Source organism: Nomascus leucogenys, chromosome 17 (genome assembly GCF_006542625.1).
Source record: "Nomascus leucogenys isolate Asia chromosome 17, Asia_NLE_v1, whole genome shotgun sequence".
Lineage (NCBI taxonomy): Eukaryota > Metazoa > Chordata > Mammalia > Primates > Hylobatidae > Nomascus > Nomascus leucogenys.
In genome coordinates this window covers 6,695,673-6,721,186 of record NC_044397.1, presented here as the reverse complement: position 1 = coordinate 6,721,186, position 25,514 = coordinate 6,695,673, and the positions used below count along the sequence as shown (strand labels likewise).

The following is a 25,514-nucleotide window of genomic DNA, read 5'->3' as shown; positions in this document are numbered from 1 at the left end:
GCATGGTTTTCCAGACATTCTCACTTTTGTCTGTTAACTTTGGGGTAATGAAAATTCTTCCTCGAGAGTGGGAAGGAGGAAGAGAAGCGAATTAAAGGGTACAGGCGGGGTGTGGTGACTCACCCCTGTAATCCCAACACTTTGGGAGGTCGAGGTGGGCCAATCATATGAGGTCAGGAGTTCAAGACCAGCCTGGCCAACATACCAAAACCCTGTCTCTAGTAAAAATACAAAAATTAGCCGGGCATGGTGGCGCACATCTGTAATCCCAGCTACTTGGGAGGCTGAAGCACAAGAATCGCTTGAACCTGGGAGGCGGAGGTTATAGTGAGCTGAGATCACGCCACTGAACCCCAGCCTGGACAACAGAGCGAGACTTCCTCTCAAAAAAAATAAAAATAAATAAATGGTATAAACATACAGTGAGATAGAAGGAGTAAATTCAATGTTCGAAAGCTGAGTAACCAAAATGTATTGTACTTGGGTAATTGAAGCTGTAAACACCCTGGCTTGGTCACTACACATTATATACATGTCACAAAATTTCTCATGTACTCCATCAATTTGTACAAATTATTTAAAAAATTCTTCCTCCTGGCCTCTCTGCACAAAGCCAGACTCAGGGTCTCTGGCCCTCAGGAAAAGCGTCCAGAGGGCTGTGAGAGTGTACGCTTTGCAGTCAGAAGGAGAGCAGGACAGTCCCCTTCCTCCTCTGTGACCCTGAGGAAGTTACCTGTGTCTGTCCTGAGCTTTCATTTCCTCCCCTGCCTCCAGGACAGTCCCTTCACACTTGCCCAGCAACCTGTGCTCCACTCTCCTGGCCAGCCCCGGCCCCAGGAACTGGGTTTTGCCTGCCCTCCCGCAGGGAAGAAGAGTCCAAGCGAACAGAAAAAGGTCCACAGGCTTTTTAATGGTGTGATGGCTACTTCCCTTCCGAGACCCGATCTAATCATTGACAGTGGCTTCCAGGGTGTTGGGGTGGGGTGGACAGGTGCAGGATGGGCAGAGGCCATGCAGTGACTGGGAAGGGCTTGGGGAGGGGTGTTACATTCTGTTTGGCATGTAAACATTCTTAGGTGGCTTCCCGAGGGAGGGGAAGGGCAACTCCCTGCTCCCCACCCCATGCCCACCAGGGCTGGTCCCTGCAGTTGAGAAGACTGAGCAAACCAGGCCCCTGTGAGGAGCTGGGAAATGGGGAGCCTGGGGCACAGCCCCTCTCCTCTCCTGTGCCCCCTTCGTGCACGGTGCAGCTGGGGAGGGAAGGCATGTGTTGGGGTGAGCAGACCCTGCATCTGAGTCAGTGACATAGGTTGTTGTGATGGGGAAGTGCTGAGGGAGGTGGTGTGACACTTTTACAGAGGAAGGGCTCAGGACCTGGAGGACTGGTGGAGAGAATGAATGCTCAGGGGGAAGAGGCTGCAGCTGGGGTTGGGGGCACCGGGAGATGTGGCTTCCTCTGCCCTGGATGATTCCTGGGGAGAGGCAGAGGCAGTCCCCTAGGTGACCCCTTCCCCACTGGCCCACTTTCCCTCCCCCACCTCGCCTGGTGACATTCAGTGACTCAGAGGCCTGAGGTCAGTTGGGAGCCCTAGGGAGGTTTGGAATCCCAACGGCAGACTGGGTTTTGCGTCTCTGCCCGCTCCAGTGCTGAGTGAAGCTGGGGGTAGAATGGACCTGGGGCTCTCTCAGGCCCCCCTCTTCCTCCCAGCTCCAAACCAGGGTGTTATTGGTCCTGGGGCAGAGGTGAGGGTGGGGGCCCTACATTCACGGTTCGGTTGGTGGCAAGGAGCAGGCCCAGGGCCTGGGCACCAGGAATCATGCCCTGGTCCCCACCTGGCACGAGCTGATTGTCATTCGGAGAAGCTCTAGGTGGGAGGCAGTGGCCCCTCCTCCACTCCCTCTGCTGGACCCAGAGGGCGGTAGAGGGCCTTGGGAGGGCCTCAAGTTGACAAGGAGGGCTCTGTCCGGAGAAGTTTCCTGAGTGTTCTGGGAGCTTCTGCATCAGTGTGGGGTGGACGTCAAAGGCTATCCACCCAGGAGTCCTCCCCTCAGCTAGTCTGCAGAGAAGCCACCACCCTGGCCTGGAGGTGGCTGCCCAAGCTGCTGACTCTCCATGAGGGGGAGGCTGCTTTCAGGGTCAGCTGCCTTGTGGGCATCCTTCCGGGTGATGGTGGCTGGACGCAGCCAGACCGCTGGGGCACACTAAGGCCTTTCTTCCTCTTTCCCTGGATGTCTTGGCTTGCTCTCTGTGACTCAGGGAAGGACAGAGAGGCTAGGCCAGGGGACAGAGGCTGCAGGGGCCTGTCCAGATAGGCAGGACTGGCTGTCCCATCTGCAGCCGGTGTGCTGCTTGCCCCAGATGTAGGCAGTTGAGGCTCATGATGAGGTGGGGTGAGCTATGCAGGAGCCAGAACCCAGGAAGAGTCCCCACATCCATTCCTGGAGTAGAGCAGCTGCACCGGCTGGGATAGGGGCAAGAACGAACAGGCTGAAGGGTGAGCTGAGGGAAGAGTGGGCTTGGGCTGGGGACCCATCACTCAAGCATACAATCTGGAAGTTAGAAGGGCCTTTCTGCCTCCAGGTGCCAGCTGTCTGTTGGTCCACCTGTCTCTGCTCTCTCTGCCCACTGCGGGAGACGATGCCTGAGCCAGCCCTCCCTCCCTCCCACAGGCGGGAGGACAGGGAGGGTGACCCCACCAGAACTGAGTCCCCGAATCTCCGAAGGGCCAGCGCAAAGATGGTAACCAGCCACTCTCCACCTGCATTGAACTCAGGAAAGAGCAGGTTGGCTGGAACTGCAGTAGGCAGGACTGAGGTTAGATGACAGGAAGGAATTCCTGATGGTGAGGGGTCCTGCGCACTAGATCAGGGGAACAGGGGAGGGAGTAAAACTTTGTTAAAGCCCCCTCCAACTTCCCACTGGGAAATACTTGCCCAGGAAGGCAGCCCACACACTTCCTATGGTTCCCACAGAGGCTCCACCCAAATTTAGGAGGCAAGAGGTTTCTGCTCCCCAGAGGTGCAGGGGAGCACATCCCCTGCCCACAGAATCACCTGCCCACCCATCTCCAAGATCACTTGCCCACTACCTCTCACCGAGTTGTCCAGGATGGAGCCGACTTTGGGGCAGGTCAGACCTGCCCCCTCACACCTGAGTAGACCGATGTTCCCTGGGTCCCCAACCCCAGCCTGGCAGTCCAGAGGCCGTCCCTGGCCACAATGGCTCCCAGAAGACTGTGGGGCTGAACCCTCGGGGGGAGGCTGGAGCCTCCACTTCTGGAATTGGAGGCTGCTTCTCTGAAGGGGTGAGGGGACTTTGGCTGGAAAGGGGTCGGAGGAGGGCAAGGTGCCGCAGGAGGTGTAGGCAAGAGGTTGCTGGGGGAGCATGGAGAGCAGCCTAGGCCTGGTGGGCGAACGAACCGGGCGTCCCCAGAAGTGGAGTCCTCGATGAAAAGTGGCTGAGCCTTCCCCGGGGCGGAGAGACTGATGTGAGGCTCGCCGGCCTGACGGGCGGCGGGAGGATGAGAGGACACAGGGCGAGGAAGGGGAGGCAGACCCTTCCCGCGGTGCGGGGCCGCGTCCCCCACCGGCCCTAAGGCCTGGCGGGGCGCCGCGTGTGCTCGCGCGCGTCCTCGCGGGTGCAGGCGGAAAGCTGGGGCCGTGGGTGGCGCGCGTCGGGCGCGTAAGGCTGTGCTGGGAGCTGCTCCAGTGTGGCCGGCTGCGGGTGGGGGGCCGGGGTGAGGGTGGGGGACCGCGGAGAGCCGCGGGCGTCATTATCTGGCCCCAGCCCGGCCCTCCGCGCCTCCTGCCCGGCCTTTGGTTGTTGCGCGCTGAGCCTGGAGTTTCCCTCTAGGTCCTTTCTTGGAGCCCCCGGGGGAGGGGGTGCCATCAGGCTGGGCCCGGACCGGCGGGACGCCCCGGGACGGAGGGACCCCGGGCCGGGCCTGGTGCGAGGGGGAGGGGCTCTCTCTGCGGGACAGGGACTGGCTCCGGGGGGACGCGCTGGCATTGCGCGGGGCGGATGTGGACGCGGGGAGGCCCGGGCTGCGCGGGGCTGGGGGCCTGGCTCCGGCTTGGGCTCGCCCTGGGCCCAGGCCGCGGCCAGGAGGTTGTTTGGGGCGGAGGTCAGCAGCAGCGGCCGACCCTGGGGGCGTCTGCAGCTGGAGCCTGCTTGAGAGCAGAAGGCAGGAGAAAAGAAGAGGGCAAAGAAACAAAACAAGGAGAAATATTTCAGAATCCTCCTGGGCACTGAGCACTGGAGTCCGGCATCCTCAGAGCTGAGACTGAGACCATGGCACAGATGGGTAAACTGAGGCCTGACTCTCTGTCCTCCAGGGCAGGACCTCGAGGGGCCACACGCTTCCAGGCTGCTGCTGGAAGAGCCTGCTGCTGGCTTTCTTTGGGGTCCTCATTTCATCTTTGAAGTTCTCATGGATTTTGCATTCTAATCTAGAATATACCTATGTTTATATTAATATGAAATAATGTTTTCTCCCAAGGAGTCAGAGCACTAGGCTTTATCCTTTGGCTTCCAATGCCCCATGGCATACCAGAAGCTGTGTGTGGACCCACTGGCCCCCATCAGCTTTTCCTAAGCCTGGCCTCTCCGGCACCCCCTCCATACATGCTTACTGAAGCCACTTCCCTGAGCCCAGTGACAGGGCTGGAACCCGAATCAGAGTGAGGCAGAGCACAGTTGGGAGGTGCTGGACAGGAGGTGTCACTGAGGGTCCCTCCTGATCTTCCATAGCCCCTGACCTTGGTTCTGGAGAAGCCCCTGCTGGTGGAGGCCTGTGGCCACCCTCTGCCCACCCTGGGGCTGGCAGCGGTTTCTCATCTGCTGGTGGAGGCCTGTGGCCACCCTCTGCCCACCCTGGGGCTGGCAGCGGTTTCTCATCTGCTGGTGGAGGCCTGTGGCCACCCTCTGCCCACCCTGGGGCTGGCAGCGGTTTCTCACCTGCTGGTGATGGCTGTGTCCGATGGTGGGGCCGCGCCATGGGGTCTGCTGGGGGGCTGCTGGGCTGCAGCAGGCACGGGCATGCGGAAGCCAATGGGGCGGGGAATCCGGCTCCGGGTGGCGGCTGCCCTCCCAGCCTTCCTGGGCAAGGCCGCTGTCGGCTCAGAGGCGGGCGTGTCCTCCTCGGAGCCCGTGCCTGAGAGGGTCTCAGAGGCACGGCGCTGCTCCTCACTGGAGGAGGACGAGGCCCCTGAGGCCAGCCGCAACAGCAGGCGGCCCTGCCTCTTCTCCATCACCAGCCGCGCCAGGTCCTGCTGCGGCCGAGCCCGCTTGCTCCACCGCTCTTTGGCCGACAGTGAGCCTGAGGGCTCCGAGCCCGTGTCCTCCTCAGAAAGCAGGACAGGGATACGGCTCCTGGGGCGAGAGCCTGGCATAGCATGGCGTCTGGGGGAGGTGGTGGCCACTTTCTCAGGGTTTGGCTCCAGCGGGGACACGGGGGCTGGCCCGTCTGCAAGGGCCGGGCCGTTGGGCAGTGAGTTTGTGGCCATCTCTGAGGGGGTTTCCCGCGGGGCCCCAGACAGGGCAGAGCCCTCTATCTCGGCCCCATTCAGCCCTGACAGGGCGAGGCCGTTCTCCAGGGGAGCTCGGGCCCCCTCCTCCACAGCTCCCCCATCAGAGGCCAGCTCCAGACCCAGCTCGCCCCCAGCACTGAACTCCTCAGACCGCAAGGCTTGTCCACTGGAAGACATGACGTTGAGGTGGGTTTTCTCCGCAATGTGCACAAAGGTCCTCTCAACTTTGGTGAAGGGTGAGGAGGTGACTGCCACGCCCCCAGCCCCTGTGGTCACTGTCCCGGCCCCCAGCCCTGCCCCAGGCCCCGGGGGCTTGGGCTCAGACTTGAGGACAGAGGACAGGGTGCCTGGCTCAGATACGTCCAGCTGGCTGCCCGTGGGCTGGGGCCGCTCATGCTGAGGAGTGAGGGCGGCCAGGGTGCCCAGGTCGGGGTCGGGGGCCAGTTCGGCAGTGACGGGCGACTTCTTCATGTCGCCAGGAGAGACAAGCACCAGCGTTTTGGAGCCCTCCTCAGGCTCCAGGTCCCCATCGGCCATGGAGGCCCGGCCCCTGGACTCCTTCTGATCGTCTGCCAGCAGTGTGGACGGGGCACCCTCCTGGCTCCGGTCGGTGCTCCTCTCACTCCCCTCACTGCTGGAGCCACTGCGAGGCCCCAGCACCTCCCCCAAGGCAACTGCCGCTGCACCTTCCTCCTCCTCTTCCTCCTCCTCCTCCTCTTCTTCCTCCTCCTCTTCCTCTTCCTCTTCCTCCTCTTCTTCTTCCTCATCCTCTTCTTCCTCTTCCTCATCTTCCTCCTCCTCCTCCTCTTCCTCCTTCCCATTAGCCTGAGGCTGACCAGGAGCCAGCGGGACCTGGGGGGTGGTGAGCAGCATGTGCGAGAAGCCCACCCTCCGGACCCTGTTGAGCAACCTCGCCCGTTCTCGGTAATCGGAGAGGTCTCTTTTGAAGTCCTGGTAGGGCAGACTCAGAGGCACAGCTCGTGGGAGGCCATTCACCTCAAATGGGGGCGCCACGGAGAACACCTGCAAGGGGCACACATAGGGACCCTCTGAGGTCACCCACCCTCCTGGGCCCAGGAGGACTTCACCTGCACCCACAAGCTAGGAGACTCACAGGCCCGGGTCGTCTACCAGAGCGTGAGCTCCATAAAGGGAAGCATAGGCACTGGGTCTGTCTTGTTCACTGCTCTGTCCTCAGGCGCCTAGTGAGTGCTCAGCAAACCTCTGATGAATGACTGTCCATGCTCTAGGTTCCCTGAAGTCCCAGGCCCTGATCCTGGTGGCCTTTCTGCCTCCCAGCCTCTCCATGTCCCCAGCCCCTCTCATCACCATGTGCATCCTGCACCCGAGTCAGCAACAATAACAGAAAATGAAAACTGGTAGGAACCACGACCACCACGCAGATCAGCCCTTCCTTTTACAGATGAGAAAGCCAGGTCCAGAGACGGGCGGCAAGTATCTGCGCCACTTCCTGGATGGGCTGTGCCAGGCTGGCTCCTAGATGCCCTCAGTACCACCTCAGGGTGTGCAGTTTCTCTGTGGCCAGAGAGCTGGCTGCCCAGGGCCACCAGATCCTGTGCTGGACAAGGGCAAAGACGGGGCTGTCCTCTACCCTTAAAAATGCAAGCTGGCCGGGCGCGGTGGCTCACGCTTTTAATCCCAGCATTTTGGGAGGCCGAGGCGGGCGGATCTCGAGGTCAGGAGATCGAGACCATGGTGAAACCCCGTCTCTACTAAAAATACAAAAAAAAAAAAAAATTAGCCGGGCGTGGTGGCGGGCGCCTGTAGTCCCAGCTACTCGGAGAGGCTGAGGCAGGAGAATGGCGTGAACCCGGGAGGTGGAGCTTGCAGTGAGCCGAGATTGCGCCACTGCACTCCAGCAAGGCTCCGTCTCAAAAAATAAAAATAAAAAAAAAAAAGTGCAGGCTGGGCCCCTCGACCTCCAATCCATCCTCTCAGCCAGGAATTTGTCCAGCCCTCGACAGGTATACTTGAGCTTCATTCCGTTTTCCTCTTCAAAGCTTTGTGCAGAGCCCTTGGCAATGTGATGGACAAACCAGTCCTTGGTTTTCTAGACTCTTGCCTTGTCCCCCTTAGCCTCCTTCCTTCCAGACTAGAAAGGTCTGACCACCTGGTCAGGACCTTGGCTGCTGTGTCTCCATCACTCTAGTTCCACCTTGTTCAATACACAGACATCCCCAGGCGCCCACCCTGATGCCCCGGGCCCATCAGGGCTGACACAGCTTTGTTCCATGGTGGGACAGTGCTGACGACGTCAGCACTTTGCTAGCATTTTCGAGCACACTGGGCTTCTGTCTTCCTGAGCTAGCAGAACACAGCCCATCCAGACCAGAAGCCCTGGGGATATCTTGCCTCCCCACTTTCCTGCCCATCCATGCTGCCAAGGAGTCCTGCCAAGCATCTTTCTTAAACCTTTCTGTGTCTGCTACCCCAGGCCCACGAGCACAGCCTTGCCTTTCCTGGTGGTTCCCCAGCCACCGGCCTGTTCTCTCCATTCTGCACTGCCATCCATCCTTTTTACATCTGCCTGAGTGATCTTCCTGAAACTTAATCTGATTCCATCTCTCTCTGCTTCAAATCTGCTGTGGCTGCCACAGTCCTTAGGAGACAGTTCAGATTTTTTTTTTTTTTTTTTTTGATATGGAACCCTGCTCTGTCGTCCAGGCTGGAGTGCAGTGGCGCGATCTCAGCTCACTGCAACCTCTGCCTCCAGGGTTCAAGTGATTCTCCTGCCTCAGCCTCCCTAGTAGCTGGGATTACAGGTGCCCGCCACCACACCCAGCTAATTTTTTTTTGTATTCTTAGTAGAGACGGGGTTTCACCATGTTGGCCAGGCTGGTCTCAAACTCCTGACCTCAGGTGATCCACCCGCTTCGGCCTCCCAGAGTGCTGGGATTACAGGCGTGAGCCACCACACCCGGCCTAAGACAGTTCAGATCTTTGACTTGGTCCATGAATCCCCCACCCAACTGTGACCTGACTCCTACCTGCTGCTCTGGCCTCACTTATTGCAACACCCTCGGTCCCCTGCCCCTGCCTACACTCCACCCATTCCGATGCTTCCAGAAGTTCCTAAGTGCATCTTCCAGCTCACACTTAGCCCAGGCAGTTTCCTTCACCGGGGGGGGTCCCTCTCACCTCCTCTCTGCACATGATAACTTCCTACCCTTCCTTCAAGACCAGCTCAAACAGCTCCTGGTCTTAGCAAAGAAGAGACAAAGCCTTCCTGTCAACTTTCCTGTCCACCCACCAAGCAGATTTACTCACTCTCCCTTTTCTACTTGTTTTCCACATCCTTCCGTGAGAGAATCTCCCACCTATTGTTCTACATGCATGTATTTATAGGGTTCTCTCTCCTGATACACAGAGATCCCTGAAGGTTTCTTCATTCACTACTTCAAGAAGTGGTCTTTGAATGTCTCTTGTCCTGGTCACCATGTTATAGTCTAAGAATCAGTGGATCAAGTATGAACAAGATGGAGACTGTCCTTATTTTCTCTATATCAGGAAACTAAGTGGGGATATACACATTCCACAAAGGTTGTGATCATAAATGAGGTCATATAAGCAAAGGTCATATAGCAGTTGCTCAATAAATGTTAGCTCTCTCCCACCCCTACCTCCCACCTCCTGCTCTGCTCGCCTTGGTTTGGAGGTCATTGGCCCCCTCCCCAACCCCAGAAAAGCCTGGATGCCACACCTATGGGGAATAGAGTGTGAGGAAAGGAGGGGGCTCTGCCAGTCGAAGCCTCCATGCAAATAGCACAAAGCCTGATGGAGAGGAAGGCAGAGACCTCCAAGGCTGAGGATCTGTCCAGGGCTGTGGCTGCTCCCCTTCCCAACTGCCATGATCTTCCCTGTAATCAGACCATCAGTGAGGATTTGGTGGGGTGATGCAAGAAGATAGCTTCAGATTCCAACAGGACCCCAGCAACCCTGTTTGGGCCAGGTAGGGAACTTTCTTAGAAAACGTTTCTTAGTTAGAAAGTTTTCTTAGAAAGCTTTCTCAGAAAGCTCCCTACCTGGCTCAAACAGAGTTGCTAGGGTCCCCTCAGCCTGGGGAACATGGCAAAACCCTGTTTTCACTAAAAATACAAAAATTAGCTGGGCGTGGTTGCGCACGCCTGTGGTCCCAGCTACTCGAGAGGCTGAGGAGATCAAGGCTGCAGTGAGCTGTGATCGCACCACTGCACTCCAGCCTGGGCAACAGAGCGACACTGTCTCAAAAAACACAACAACAACAACAACAGCAAAAACTTTGTCCCCTCCACATATAGGCTGGAAGTGTCCAGAAGAATTTACTTTTTCTACACAATATTCGTTCTTATTAATCCATTCATTCATTTAGCAAACACTAAGCACCAACTCTGTGCCAGGCCTTGTGCTGGGACACTTTGCCAGTCACCAATGTTATGGCTAGAGAAAATGGCTGGGTAGAGGTGGAGGGGCTGCTGTAAGCTCCCGGGTGAGTGGGGACCATGGGGTGGGTGGGTGCTGGCGCTGACAGTCAGGGACAGGCAGACAGACAGAGAGCTCTGAGCATGTCTCTCTCCCAACCACCTCTGAACTCACCCAACTGGCACCAGACACATCCTGCCCAGTAGGGATGGCCTTTAACTCCACCAGGCCACCCATCCTCCTCAGGACCTTTACCTATTGTCCCTCTAATCCCTGGCACCTTGATTAAAGACACCCTTTCCTTTGCTATCTGGCCAGGCCCTGGATCTCTCTGAAAAGGCCCCATGTACAGAATGGGATCCCCGGCAACACACACACACACACACACACACACACACACACACACACACAGTGCTCACATTGGATGGTTGTAGGTGGAACCCTTTTTCCTGCCTCCAAGTCCTCCCCTCCTATTACCTGGGAGAGAGGAGGAATGAGAACTGAAAATCAATGATCAGTCATAAAATCAGACTGGGAAACTGAGGCACAGAGAGGGGCATGGATTTGGGCATTGGTCCAGGTTATGAAGCTCATCCACGAGGGTGGCCCAGGACCCAAAACTCTTTCCAGTGTCTCCCACTCAGTCCCACATGGGGACACCTGGAACCCTCTGCCTTTTGGGAGGAAGAGCCCTGAATCTCAGGGTGAGGACAACTTTGCCCTAAGGATCACTGCCACCCTCACACCAACCTAGGCATGCTGGCTTTTCGGTTTCAAAGTCCCTCTGCCCTTCCCCTATCTGGCTCTGTGCTGGGGAAGGGCAGAGCCTGGGCTCAAATTCCTCCCTCCTCAGAGAGTAGCCTAACCCTCTCCCTGCCTCTCCTGGATGCCCAGTGAATTATTCATCCATTTGCCCATTTGATCTTGAGTTCATTCACTCAGCCAGTGATCCACAGACACGGTCAGTGTGTCTGGCCCTTTAGCTGTCTGACAAAGTTCACACCTTCTTGCTTCCATCTCAGGGCAGCAACCTTTATGATTCTAATCTGCTTATTGTGGTTCCCAGGCCTGGCTTGGCACAGCATTGTCCAGAGTTGCTTTTTAAAAATACACAGTCCTGGATCCTACCCCCAGATTCTGTAGGTCATAGAAGAGGCCCAGAAATCTGGCTGTTTTAACGCTCCTTAGTGATTCAGAGTTCAGCCAAAGGCATATTTGGTAAGGGTTGGGCTGTTGGGAGAGGAGGAGGACAGGCCAATCAATCCTCAGAGAGAATGAAAGCCCCAGCCCCTCCCCTCCATGCACTGTGCCTCATCTAGAGGGCTAGGCCTCACCAGCTCCAGAGCCCAGCCCAAGTCCGTGTTTACCCCAGTCAGGAGGAAAAGTGAAGGGAGAGGATGCACCAGACTCTGATCTTCAATTGCCACCAACAAAACTGGGCTCTCATGCCCTTGGGGAAACTTCTCTGACACCAACACTGGAGACAGGGCTCCACTTAGCCCCATCCTTAATCCCCACACAGGGTGCATGGAGCCACTCCTGCCTGAACCCCAGACAGCCCCAGACTTCAGGCACTGCACCCCGGCCCACGGTCCCAAAGTCGAAGATGCGGGGCTGGGAGGCGATGTGTGACGAAAGCAGGAGGGTGAGCCCTGGCTCCCCACTCCTCCCATGCTGAGGTGGGGGGCTTGTGCCTCTCACAGCAGTTCCTCCTCCTCTCTCAGAAACTGCCTCGTGCATGCCTCCCACCTCCTCTCCTCCACCAGGGAAGAAGCACCCCCAACGCCCCTGCTCCTCCTGCGAGGAGATGAGATGTGCCTGCATCACCTCTGTCAGCTCCGCACTCAGCACCGCCTCTCCCAGACCCTTCACTTGCATTTGTCTGTCTGCGCCACCACTCTACAAATGTCTCTGCCAAGCCAAGAGCCTTCCCTCCACTCCACCCCACACCCAGGAGTGCCAGGGAAGGGGAAGGTGGTGGAAGGGGTAAGAAGACCCGGGAATGTGGCCACCTACCCTAGGTCTATGCAGAACTGCACACACTTGACCCCACATCTCTGTGTCCAAATCCCACCCTTGCCTGCCCCAGGGTGAGGAGCTGGCAGCCGGTGGGGGGCGTCTTCTAAATGCCCCGGGGCTTTGGGAATGCAGCCGGAGCTTGCCCCTTTGCCTTTCTGTTTGGCAGTGTGCGGGGATGGGGCGGAGGTATGGAGGGCCTTCCTCTTTTACACTGTTCTCCTCACCTTTCCCTTCTCTCTCCAGTCTCAGAAGTCTGCCATTATTTCCTTCTTAGTGGCCCACCCCTCCCACTGACTGAGTTCTCCTTCAACCCATGTTCCATCCCTGCACCCCCAACCCCAGGCTCTCACAGTCCATGCTCCAGTGTCCCTCGGCGGGCCACCCCCACCCTGGCACCCCCAAGGCCAGGGCTGCATCTCCCATATCTCTCAGATCGCCCATCGTAGCAGAGGGCCAGGGGCAGGCTCCTCAGTGCAGTGTCCTCTCACAGGCCTCTGGCATCCTAGCTTTCTAGTCCCACCAGACACTTGGTCTCAAAAGCCTGATCCCATAGAGAACTGATCACTGGGCCTGGTGGGCCCAGCCCCCTACTTCTACACACCCTCCATCCCCACCTGGAAGTTGGCAATTTGGAATTGAGTCCCAGAGACCAGAGTCCACTCACCCCTTCCCTCCCCACCCATTCAGTGAAAGGAGACTGCCAGCAGGGCAAGGGTGACTCAAGTCCAACTAGGCCCAAACCTCTGGGGTGCCCTCCTCACCCAGCTACCTGGCTAAGGTGTGGACGAAGCTCATCCACTGACCCGGAACTTGCCCACCCCTCAGTCCCAGAGTCAGCAACAGACTAGCCCCTGCCCTCTGCTCAGCCTGGCGACCTCAGAGCCAGGGTCTACACTGAGAGCTGGGAAAGGAAGGGGGAGGGTGAAAGAAAGCAGGCGGAGGCGCAGGTTCCTGGAAGGCGTCTTTAATCAGGATTTGGTAGTACACAAGCTCTCCGGATTGTCTGCATTAACATACAGGGACTTAAAAAGGCACAAGATCCCTCGCACAGCGACGCGTGACGGCGGGGCGCCCCCTCCCCGCCCATGCGCGGCCGTGTGCGCGTGGGTGCGTGTCCGTGTCCCACCCCCGTGGCGGCGCCGCGCGTGTGCGTGTCGGTTTCAAGTGTTGGATTTGTACAGTACTCGCAGTCTAGGGGCGGGGGGCTCAGTGCATGCTTTTCTACCCGGGCCTGGGGCCACCCCCCGACGCCGCTATGTACACTAAGGAGGACGCACCCCGGAGAGAGAGAGGAAGAAAAAAAGCGTCCCATCTTCGTGTGCGTGTGTGTGCGTGTGAGCGTGTGTGTGGTTTTGAGTTTTTCGTGCATGCTTCCGCTGGCCAGGGTCGGGAAATAGTGCAAGCGTATAATACAGTATTATTGCAGTACAAAATGGGGGGTCGAGAGAAGGACTTACGATGGGAGGGGAAGGCTCAGGAATAAACCGACTGGGACTCAGGACCTCCGCGAGGGTCCTCTCTCTAATCCCCTTCCTATTCCTCCCCCACTCCGCCCCCACCCCCGCAATTAGAAGGCGTCTCCTTACGCAGGAAGGGGCTCAGCTGGGCCCCAGTGCTGAGTTTCTCTGTCCCACCAGTCCCGCTTCTCCGGGGGCAGGGGCCAGCCCCTCTCCTCGCTCGACACTGAGAACTCTGAGGGCCCGGAGCCCCGCCCCCTCCCCCACGGAAGCCCCTCCGATCGGGGAGCGGGGTCGACGGAGCAAGTGCAAAGGAAGCAGATGTTGGTCCCTGAGTTTTATTTTCGGGGGTGGGGGTGTGGGAAGAGCTGGAAATGGGGGGGCATGTTTGGTGACCCCCAGGGCCCTCAGTAGGTGGGATGGGGCAGGGGACGCGGACTGGGGCGTAGGCAAAAAGGGGGCTATTGGGTTGCTCTGAGAGACCTGGGCTCAACGCTCTGCTCCCCCTCAATTCTGGGCTCTTTGGCATCCAATTGCAAGGCCAATTATTGGGGCGGGGGTGGGGGGCAGCCCGAAGGGCGGTGAGGTAACGGGAGTCAGGGGTGGGGCGACAGGGCCTTCTGAGCCTGGAGGCTTAGCCGAACGCCTCCGCCTGTCCCCACCCGCACCCCAGCCTGGCAGCACTGAGGGGAGCCCCACTCCAGCCCGCCCCCGCCCCGGGGCCAGGGACCCAGAGGCCGCCAGCCAGCAGCAGGGAAAAGCAAACGAAAACGGGCGCGAAGGCGGAGGCGACGGGGGCGGCGGGGGACGCGAACCCAGGGGAAGCCTCGGCGGCGGGGTGGGGCAGGAGCGCGGCGGGGCCGAAGTCCGGCGGGGGGGTGCAGGGCGCCGCGGGGCGCTGTGTGGGGCAGGCGGTACATTCGTGGCGCTGGCCGCGGGGGCGGGCGGGTGGACGGGGGCCCTGGCTTGGGGACCTGCGGGGGTCTGGCTGCGCAGTCCTCGTGCGCTCCCGGCCGGGGCTGCTAGTGCAGGGTCCGGAGAGTGGGCGAAGTGCGCGCAGCTAAGGAGGGAGAGTGTGTGCGTGTGGGTGTGAGTGTGAGTGCGTGAGGGCCGGTTAGTGAGTGGCCAAGTGGACCCCACTGCCCGCACCCCCACAGCCTGTGCAGGGAGGGAGGGTGCGTGGTGGGACTGACGGCGGAGCCAAGCGGAGGAGAGTCTAGGAAGGTTCTAGGAAGGAGTCCTGTGGGCTCCATTTCCCCCTCCTCTCCACCCCTTCCCCCCACCTCATTTGGAGGAAGGGCACTCAGGCTTGGAGCCTCCTGGGCTGGGACGCCCACTGGATGGTGTGTGGGGAACCAGAGGGATATCGGAGGGTTGTGGCCCTCAGACGTGGAGCCTTTCCCTTAGGGAGAAGGATGCTTGACATTTTCAGGGGCTGACTATATGGAGGGTGGGCTGGTTCCTGTCCCTTGAGTTGAGTGTGTCCCAGGTCTAAGTGGAGTTTGGGGTAGGGTGAGATGGGGTTCAGGCCCTCCTGAGAGATCTACACTTCCATCCCCAAGTACCACATCAACCCAAGGACAGCAGAGGATACAGCATTTTCCAGGCTCCCCACACACAGGTGGAGTTGCCCCAATCCCCGGTCAGAGCCACACCCTCCCCAAGTATGATCCCCTCCACTGCCCACTCCATATAGATACATTTACACAGCTCCTTCTGCCTACCCAGGGGCCCAAGGCTCCCCGCACCACTGCCTGAGCAAGACAGCACCACCCCTCCCCAGAAAAAGGGATCTAGGCAGGACAGAAGAGAGAGCGAGTCCGAGTCTGGGGGTCCTGGGACCAGCATGGCTCAGAGGTGCCACCATCCCCCACCCACTGGGCAGGGCTGTGTCTGTTTTCCCCAAAACTGGAAGTGCAAAGGGATATCGTTGGGTTCAGGATGTTAGCGGTTGGGATGAGTGTTCAGTGGTTATTGCTGTGGCCCAAGCTGCCTTTGAGTGTGTGGGGCATGTATATTAAGTTATCAAAAATTTACTAGCGCATTTGTCACGGACCCAGGGTCCTCAGAACATGCCCTCTCCCATGGAAAAAATACTAGTCCCACCAGGAGGCCCCCACTCACCATAGAAAGGTCCACTGGCTCCCACACTCATTCAGGCACTTATGCACACCACATGTATCCACACAGCACACACCACACATCCCCACTGGCCAGGTTCGAGTTCCTGGGCAAGAACACTGTCGCCTTTCAGTGCTGCAGCCCTGGACAGAGGGTGGCGCAGGAAGTCCTCAGGCTCACAGTGGTTGCAGAATGAGTTTAGGTCACCTCTGCCTGTAAACCATTTTGGTTTGGTTCATACAGTGATTTTTCTTTTTAAAATTAGATGCCAACAATTAAAAATTGGGAGATTTCAAATAAAAATTAGAAGACAGTGGCAACAATTGGTTGAGCTGAGGATGGTAGGGGCATGGGAGTTGCCCTGTTTACCACAGTCCTTGAACCTGCCACTTCCCTGACACTGTTTGGATCTTGTTGATGTATGAGTTGGTGACACCCATTCGGTGCTCACAGATGCCAGTGTCTTCCCCGTCTGTGAGCCTGACCCCTGGGACCTCACCAATCCCACTGAGGTCAGGCTTTGGAGCCCCTGCTTTCTCACGCTAACTCCTCCTCTGCCCACCTGATCCCCAGAGCTGCTGTGGGATGCTTGGGGCCATGTGGGATTGAGGGGTTGGAGGTCTCTGGAGAGACAGGGTCCAGCCATTTCAACCAACCCCAGTACTCTGGAGTGACTCCCATCTGGACGCCACCCCATGGCAAGGTGGGAATGGGAAAGGAAGGAAAATATGGCTTCTATAGACTGAGGAGGGGGCCCACCGCAAAGGACAATCAACCAGCCAATACACAGACCAAGATGTTTCACAAACTGTCAAACAAGACCTCAGATTATTCGGCATGGGTGGGTTTTTTATATGTTCTGGTAAATAAAATGTTCTGATTAATTTGTTAAACGCAGATAACACTGGGATCTACCTCATAAGCTATCATGAGGTTTAAATGAGTTAATTTTGTAAAGTGCTTAGATCGCTGCCTGGCACATAATAAGCACTGTGTGCCAGTGGCTATTAAATAAAATCACAAATAATTGTAAGCCACCACTAAATGCAGAGTGAGACTATCAAGTGCGAAAACACCACTTTCAAAATACAACAAAGACAGCTGTCTCTTTTCAAAGCTGACCCCGAGGAGGCTACACGCTTTCCCCAAGCAGGGTATCAATCTTGAAACATTCTGGCCTCCTCTTGGGAAATGCTTCAGAAAACAAGAGTGACAATATTGCAGGCTCACAGCATCCCCACCTAGCCTGGGAACCGGAGACCGGCAACTCGACCCAAACCATGTGAAGCTCTGCCGAGCTTCACGTGAACCTGATCCAACACAAGTGGTTTAGATGACCTTAACAATTTCCAAGAGTCAAAGCCACCAGAAAAGATAATATTATTAAGATCACCTGTTAGCTCAGAGCTTTATGGCTTACAAAACACTCTCCCCTCCACCATGGAGGATATAGAAAAAGATGTCCCCCTAAAGGACAACATGCTTTGAACCATGGCCTTGCTTTAAAGGACACACCCTCTCCCACAGGTGTCAGTTCTGAGGTGGGGGGTGTGTGTTTGAAAACTCAGCCACCTTCTCTGGCCGGGCGCGGTGGCTCACGCTTGTAATCCCAGCACTTTGGGAGGCCGAGGCGGGCGAATCACGAGGTCAGGAGATCGAGACCACGGTGAAACCCCGTCTCCACTAAAAATACAAAAAATTAGCCGGGCGTGGTGGTGGGCGCCTGTAGTCCCAGCTACTCGGAGAGGCTGAGGCAGGAGAATGGCGTGAACCCGGGAGGCGGAGCTTACAGTGAGCCGAGATTGCGCCACTGCACTCCAGCCTGGGCGACAGAGCGAGACTTCGTCTCAAAAAAAAAAAAAAAAAAGAAAACTCAGCCACCTTCTCAATGCTGCAGGATTTCCCACTTCCAAAGGCGTTGGAAACACTAATATGTATGTAATGCTAAAATGAGGCTGAAGCCAGTGCCATCATCTTTGATATTTCACAAGGCACTTTGGGATCTTAGAGTACCTCAGGGTTCTGGTCACTGAGATGGAGCTGTGCTCAGGGTTGAGCAGTGGAACCCTCTAGAAGGGAATGCTGGATCACAGAGTGCTTGGTTTCATCCAACCCCAGATTGGGGGGGATCCCTGCCCACATTGCTGCTGACTTATGGAGCAGATGGTGGGCAGGTTCCCTTCACTTCACCTCCTGCCACTACCTGGGGTGGATGGGAGGAGGGCAAGAGGAGGGGGCTGGGGGAGGCAGTGCCAGCAGGAGGGGAGTGGGGCTACTGTTCAGCCTCACCCCCTCACCTTTGTGCTTTTTGTTTTCTGTCCCTTCTCAAAGGGTCCACCTTGACCCTCTCCTGCCTACTGCCTGAGCAGGGTGCAAAGCCATCCAAAACAGCCCAGAGGGCAACAGAGGCTTGGGTCTGGGGAGGTTCAAAAGTGAGCAGCTGAGATGGGGGTGGGGGTGGGGCACAAGTATTAGAACCCAAATCTGGCTTTTGTTGCCAGATGGAGAAGGTGCTCTTGGCCCAGACATCCTCAAAAATAAATAAATAAATAAATAAATAAATAAATAAATAAATAGACTTACAAAGAAAGATTTTGGGGAAAGGAGTGTGTGGCTATGGAGTGGCTTACGTGGATGGTGTGGATGAGCCATACCACAATCGTGGCCCTCTGTGGGGACAGTTTGGCTCCAGGGCTCTGCCCACCATACTTATGGCACCCCCAGGCAGGGGCCAGCCTGAGGCCTCTACTCTAACCAGAGACATCTGGGGAATTGATGGGCCAAGCAGAGGTTACAGGGAGAGAGGGGTAGAAGAGTGAAGCTGGGATGAGAGTAGGTACATAGGAAGCTACCAATGACTGCATAGACATCTTTCTGGCTCCCTAACACACATGTGCATACACACACTCATACAACACCGTGCAACTTGCGCACGTGCCAGTCACATTGAGGTCTATGTAAATGGTACTTCCTGGAATTACACAGTGCACAGCCTGAGCATTCATCCATGGCAGCCCTTCCACATGCACAAACACTCATTCGTAAGCACACTCTTACGCACAAGTGTACACGCATGCACACAAGCAAACATACAGTCTCACTGAAATAAACATTTTGCAAATCTTTGGGCCTCCTCCCCTCCCCATACAGGCACTGCCCTTTCTGGCAACCACTTCACTACTACCGCATTCCACAGGGGAACAGAGGTGCTGGCTGACATGGGCAGGATGAATAAAGGGAACCTTGGGCTCCCTGCAGTGAAGGTTGGGGGCTGAGAAATGGGCAGAAGAGGCATGAGCAAGCTAGCATCCTGACACTTCCCCACTCCCAAGTGTCCAGATCCCTATCCAACCCGCCTCTCTTCTGCTGTGTCTTCACCACCGCCCTTGGGGCTGACCGAGCACCTGCAGGAAGGAGTCACCCTCTGAGAAGGGCAGAGGTGGGGCTGCTCCCACTTAGGATTTGTCCTGAGACACTGGTTTTGCTGACAAGCACACGGTTTCTCGCCTCATCCTTAACAACCACCTTTGCTGCCACTGCTTCTAAGCTGGGTCTCCTCGTTGCTCAGTTCCAGCCTGCCTTGAGAGGTGAATCCCAGGCCCCTCTCATCCATCCTCAGTTCCTGAGGAGCGGAGGACAGACACCCAGTCCTACCAGGGAGTGATGGCACAGGTGTTTTGGGGGAGGGGCAGCCTACCATGGACTGAGCCTTTCTGGGGTAAGATGTGTGAGGAAGGAACTCTGTCCTCAATGATGATGGCCTGGGAAAGTCTCGCTAGGTCACAGGGCTGCCTCCCCCCATCACTGAGCACTGAAACACTCCCCACCACATTCCAAACCTGGCTGTCCTGGCCTCCATCCCATACACAGGGCCGCGCGCACACACACACACACACACACACACACACACACATCACGCAAGGAGGGTCTTGGCCTCCCACCAGCCCCTCGGGGTGGATCAGACCCAGCCATGCCAAGAGATCACAAATTAAACAGAACGAAGCCCATGCCAGAGTGCCTGTGGCCCTGCAGGCCTCATCTCCCTGACACCTTACTGCCCACGGGACTCTGGACCCATCAGTGGCTCCAGCTGAGCGCCCCTGCCCTGTCCTGGAAACTGTACCACCAGCCCCACCCCTCCCTGCACCATTTGGCTGGCACCTACAAAGGGAGCTGATGGGGAGGGGGGGACGGAGACTCTGCTTGGGGTGGGAGTATTACAGTACCTTGGGCCAACGTTCTAGGGGGGCTGTATTGCATGATGGGGTGGGATGGGGTGTGTGAGTGTGTGATTATTGCGTCCTGGGAAGGAACCATGGTCCCCTGCCTGCTCCCCACCCCCCCCACCTGCCCCCTCCAGGAGGGGGGGGGCCCAGCCTAGGTCTTGTGGGTGAACCGGGCCCACCCCTGCTGCAGCTGGGACCGCGAGATGCGGAGCACCGAGGGCATGAGTCTGTGGTTGCCAGCAGCGAGGGGCGCGTGGCGCCGGTGGGGCGCCCGCACAGGGCTGCTCTCGGCCGAGCGGCTGCGCTGAATGAGGGAACCGGAGGAGCCCGAGGAGCCGCCGCCGCCGGGGTGAGGGTAATGCTCCGTCTCCAGCGTGGAGGAGGAGAACACGGAGGACGCCAGTCGTCGCAGGGGGCTGTACCGCGGGAGGGAGTGCCCCGAGAGTCTGTCCTCCTCCAACTGAAAGAGACCAAGAGAGTGGAGGGAAAAGAGGTGTCAGGCACAGACTCGACAGCTCCGTCTCCGGGGCCACCCACCGCTCACAGCCCCTGCGGCGCCGGCGTCCCAGGCAAGTGGGCGGGTCAGGCAGGGTGGAAGAGGGTGCAAACCACCCGCCCCAAGGTCCTGCCTCAGAATCTAGGCTCTGGCCTCCAACGCCCTTCCCCCTCCTCCTCCTCTCTGGAACTTCTCACACTATGGTCTCTGCAAGGAGACCATGGTCACTCACCTCCTCCGAGAAGCCTTCCTGGCTTAGTCCTACCTAGCTCAGGGTTGTTCTGGACTGGGGAATCCATTCTCTGGGGAAGGTGGCTCTGTGCTCTGAGAGAGTTCCTTGCCATGTGTTGACAGCTGTGTGCGGCCTGTCTCCCCAGCTGGATTCTGTGCTACTCATTAGGTCTCAGAAACTTTCCCTGTACACCCTCCGCCTTGGCACCCCCGCCCCATCACAGGGAGGTGTGGGGATCGGGGTGACCATGCGGCATAAGGTGGGACTCTAGAGCCCAATTACTCGTGTTTGAATCCCAACTCCACCACTTAAAATCTGAGTGACCTTGAGCAAGTTACTGCATCTCTTTGAGCCTCAGCTTCCTCTTCTTTAAAATGGGGGTCATAATGGTGCCCACCTCAAAGGGTGGTCGTGGGGATTCAATGTTATAAGATGTGCAGCACTTGGAACAGCACCCGCCATGGAGTAAATGCTGCGCTCTTCACTGGGCCATTTTAGCATCTAATTTTAAATCACTCTTCCTAATGAGGGAAGGGATGGACTCGTAGGAGGAGGGGCAAACTGAAGTCATTTCTTGAAAGTGGCTTTTTCCCTGCCCCCTCAAAGTCTGAGCCTCCAGGCAGCTTGTGTACGGGGCTGGGCAGAGCTGCTGCCTCATCGCCTTCTGGAAGAATCCTGCTCTGTGCCCCCATGCCCTCCGAGTGAAGTGGAACTGTCCCAGATACGTGGGGGTAGAATTGGCACCCAGGGTGTTACCGGACCTCTCCTAGCCTGACCCTCTCTCTTCCTGAGACTGAGGCCAGTTGAAATAGCTTCTACAGTGGCAGCAAGGACTGGCTGGGCCAGCTCCTCCAGGAAGGAGGGGGCCTGGGACACTCAGCTCCAGCATCCCTTGCTGCTGTCAAATGGGGGCACAAGGGACTTGGCATGGAGCCTCCAGCAGACTAGGGAAAAGGGAGAACATTCTAATAGGACTGGCTTTGCTTCCACCTTGCTTTCCCTTTCAGCTTCTTTTTGGCCAAGTCTAGGATCCTTCTGAGCTAGTCCCATCTGAACCAAGGATTAGGGGTCTAAGGCCCATCCAGAGAGACCAAGGGACAGAGGCACCACCGTTGCCCAAAGCCCCCTCTCACAGCACATGTGGGTGGCTTGAGTTAACATTCCAGCCAGAGTTTGCTCAGCTGCCAGGCAGAAGGATTTTTCATAGGATGGCATTGAATCCCAGAGTGCTCTTGCCCTTCAGATTGGGCACCACTTGTGGCCACCTGCTTGTCTTCAACACCAGTTGAAATATCACCTCTGTGAGACCACTCCAGCTCCCTCCCCCGCAAGCTCCCAGCTTCTAGCAGGTAAGAGTGCTCTGTTATCTCCCTGATGCACCTGGATTGTAAACATCTTTCTAGACCTTTGCATCTCCACCCCACCACTTGTGACCTTAAGCTCCAAAAAGGCAGGACTGGGCAGCTTTATTCATCTTTGTCCCCCAGCCCCTAGCACACTGTCCAGCACGTGGCAGGGAAATGCTTTGGTGGCTGCCGGGCAGTGTCTGTGTACTCAGTGCATGCTGACCTGCTGTGCTATCGGTCAGAGACAACCAGTAAAGGAAGGCAAACAGCGCTCCCCCAAATCACACACTTGCTAGCCTGCTTCACCCTTGCCCTAGCTTTTCCCGCAACTCCTAATTTGTACCTTAAATTTCCTTGAGAAGAAAGCCAGGTGTGAAAGAAGAAGAAAAAACAAAAACAAAAAAACCCACCATCACCAAGGTAGATACTTTAAAATTGTGCCTGCTTTCACACTGTTTCCCTCCCGGTTCCCCACATGTGCAGGCGACAGAGTTGTAGGTGCTCATAGTTTAAATGATTGGTGTTATGAGGAAGTTCACACATCAGGCACTGAGAAAATTGAGCTAGGTCTAGAGAGGGCGCCTCGAAAAACGTGGTGGGAAAGAGGGAATTCAGCAGAGACTTCCTGCCTGCCCTGAGCCGCATAATCTCCGCCCGTGGGTGGAGAGTCCCAGAAACTGTGATTCTAGGAAGCAGCCAGATTTGGGAGGTCCTGCCATAGGCCCAGGCTGGGCTCACCACTTCCTTCAGGCCAGCCCAAAGACAGAAGAAAAAAATAGGCCAGTCCATTTCTCCCTGCTCCTCTACCCTTGATGACGGAAGATCTCTGCTTCACCCCGTTGTCCTGAAGTACTTGGCAAAACATGTTATACCCCATATGTTCATCAAGAGACACACACAGAGGCTGCCCTGCACACTGACATGCCCACAGGCACACCTGCTGACATGGCCCAGACAGTGGGTATGCACATAACACACACACACACACACACACACACACACACACACACACACACGCATGCTCCAGGCTCTCTCTGATCCTGCACAAACCATCTGCTCTCTCTGGCCTGTATGTTTTCTGTTAAACTCACAGACCTCAGGCCGGGCGCAGTGGCTCACGCCTGTAATCCTAGCGCTTTGGGAGGCCGAGGCAGGCAGATCACCTGAGGTCAGTAGTTCAAGACCAGCCTCAACATGGAGAAACCCCGTCTCTACTAAAAATACAAAATTAGTGGGGCATGGTGGTAGTGCATGCCTGTAATCCCAGCTTCTCGGGAGACTGAGGCAGGAGAATTGCTTGAACCTGGGAGGCAGAGGTTGCAGTCAGCTGAGATGACGCCATTGCACTCGAGCCTGGGCAACAAGAGCGAAACTCTGTCTCAAAAAAAAAAAAAAAAAAAAAAAAAAAAATTCGCAGACCTCAGACGGAATGGCTCAGAGCTCAGATCTTGGAACGAGCTGCCTGGGTTCAAGTCCCAGTGCTAACACTTACCAGCTGGTGCTGGGCTAAAAACTTTGCTTCTCTGAGTCTTAGTTTTCTTACTTTTAAAATCAGGATTCCCTGTTCATAGTGTTGTTGTGAAGAATATACATGTAAACATGAAAGTGCTTAGGACAGTGCTAACTATTGTTGTCATTATTAGAATTATTACTCCAATTGTTATCATCAATAGAAATGCTTTGACATTTTAGGCATCTGTGGTTCTGTACACACTTGCAGACCTGCTGCATATTCTACACAAATGCAATAACGTGTGCACCCACATGCAGGCACATACATGTGGACACATCCATCCACCAGTGCATGGCTTGAGCTCCGCTGACACAAATGCACGTGCACAGGGGCAGAATGCTAACCAACCTCGATTCTGTACACTGTGGGGAACCCAAGGCCCACATACACCTCACCCCCAAAGACACACACAACTCATCTCTTGCTGACACAGTTAGTGCCTGTCCCTGTCACAAGCAGGACCCGAGCCCGAGACTGACTGATTACAGAATCAGCCTGTGCTTCCCCACCCCACCAAATCTCTCTCTCCCCACACCCTTGGCCAGAATTCCCCAAAGAGAGGATGAGTCCCAGGACACAGGTAGGAATCTGCAGGTAAGAAAAACTTTAGAGATGAACCTCAGAAGAACCTCAGCTCCCTCATCTGGAGGCCCAGAAAGGGACACTGACTGGCCCTCAGTCACTAGGAAGGGAACGGCAGAGCCAGGTCCAGACCTCAGTCTCCCGACTTTAATTCTGGGCTCTCTCTTGACACTGTCTGTCACCCTCCCTAGACTCTGCACTTCCTGCGGGTACAACCTATTGTGCAAGTCACCTCTGATGCCTGTGGTACATGGCACACAGTAAATACTCAGTGAGTGTGGATGAATAAATGGGAGCGGAGCAAGGACCCCAAACACATTTTGCTCCCTCTCCTGCTGCCTGGTGCTGGGTGTGGTGGGAGCAATGGCTACTCACAACCCAGAGGTGCTAGCCCACTGACTGCCCAGTCTGCCAGGGCTGCACCTCCAACTCAGGCCAGCTAGGGCCTCTCTGGGTGAGGACTCACAGGCCCCACTTTTTGAGTCCCCAGTTTCCAGTGTCCAGGCAAGGCCGGAATGCATACTCCCCAGGACCACAGCTTGGAGGTCCTCTCTTCTAGAAGGGACCTCTAGATACCAATGGGGTCTGAATACACTCCTGCCCGCAGCTGCTTTTCCCAGGGCACCCATGTGATCCCAGGCAAGGCCTCCCAATCTGAGCAAGTGGTAGAACTGGCCCCTGGCCCAACACCTGGGCACCTCCCAGAGTCACCTAGAGTGTACGCCCCCAACGTGGGACCACTAAGTGGAATGCGGCGCAGCCCCTGAGCCCCTTTCGGCATCCCCTCCATGACTCTCCCCAGCTCCTCTGTGGGTTCATGAACCCCATTTGGCACACAGTGCTAGAGTTTTCCTCGATTTCCCAGGTCAGAGGTCAGCCTCTGTCCCACATAGCAAAGCCTGGTCAGGCCAGTGGCTCTCTGCCTATTCTGACACCCTGTCCTTGTCAGAATAACCTAAATATCACGAGATGTTTTGCAATTTGGCCACCATCTGGCCCCTCCCTGCCCTTCCAGCTTTGTTCCTCAGTCCTCCCACACAAGGAGGTGCCACTGCAGCCAGACTGGGCTCTCCCAGGACACCCAACACACCTGTCCCTGTGCTCAACTATAGTCTCTCTCGCCTTGGCTCCACTCCTCCCCACGGCCATCCACCTGGCTCTCAGAGCTCACCTCCTCCATGAAGTCTGCCCTGATCATGGGAACCACTTCCCACTCCTCCCTGCTGCCCTCCAGACCTCTCCTGCCCTGATTTCAGGGACCTTCTCCCCGGTGCTCCTCCCATGCTCCGACCTCTCCCTCTCACTCATCATGTAGAGCTCCTTCTCCTCTCATTCCCCGTAGATGTGAGCACCTCTCAGCTTCCACCCTCCCTTTTGGGTTCTACACCCTGCACAGTCCTCTTGGGTAACATCACCCATTCCCATGGTTTCCCAAACCCCGAAATCTGTATTTCCAGGTGAGATCTCTCTCCTGAGCCTCAGGTGCCTACACATGGACATCCTTAGATTCCGTGAGGTCATTGTATTTATTTTATTTTGTTTTGTTTTATTTTATTTTATTTTATTTTATTTTA

At 56.6% G+C, this 25,514-nt stretch overlaps 1 protein-coding gene across 4 annotated transcripts in view; it reads right to left on the bottom strand.

Annotated features, from left to right (window-relative positions):
• Positions 1-889: 889 nt before the first annotated feature.
• TTBK1 (tau tubulin kinase 1) overlaps positions 890-25,514 on the bottom strand; it is a 45,482-nt gene continuing 20,857 nt past the window's right edge. For 2 of the 4 annotated variants that reach the window (XM_030797555.1, XM_030797556.1), the window contains exons 14-15: positions 4,958-6,552; positions 890-4,167 (exon numbers count right to left, since the gene is read on the bottom strand). In XM_030797555.1, coding sequence (XP_030653415.1) covers positions 3,774-4,167; positions 4,958-6,552 — 1,989 coding nt within the window. In that variant the 3' untranslated portion in view covers positions 890-3,773. The remainder of the gene's footprint in view (positions 4,168-4,957; positions 6,553-25,514) is intronic. The other 2 variants (XR_004026552.1, XR_004026551.1) reach the window with 2 other exon arrangements.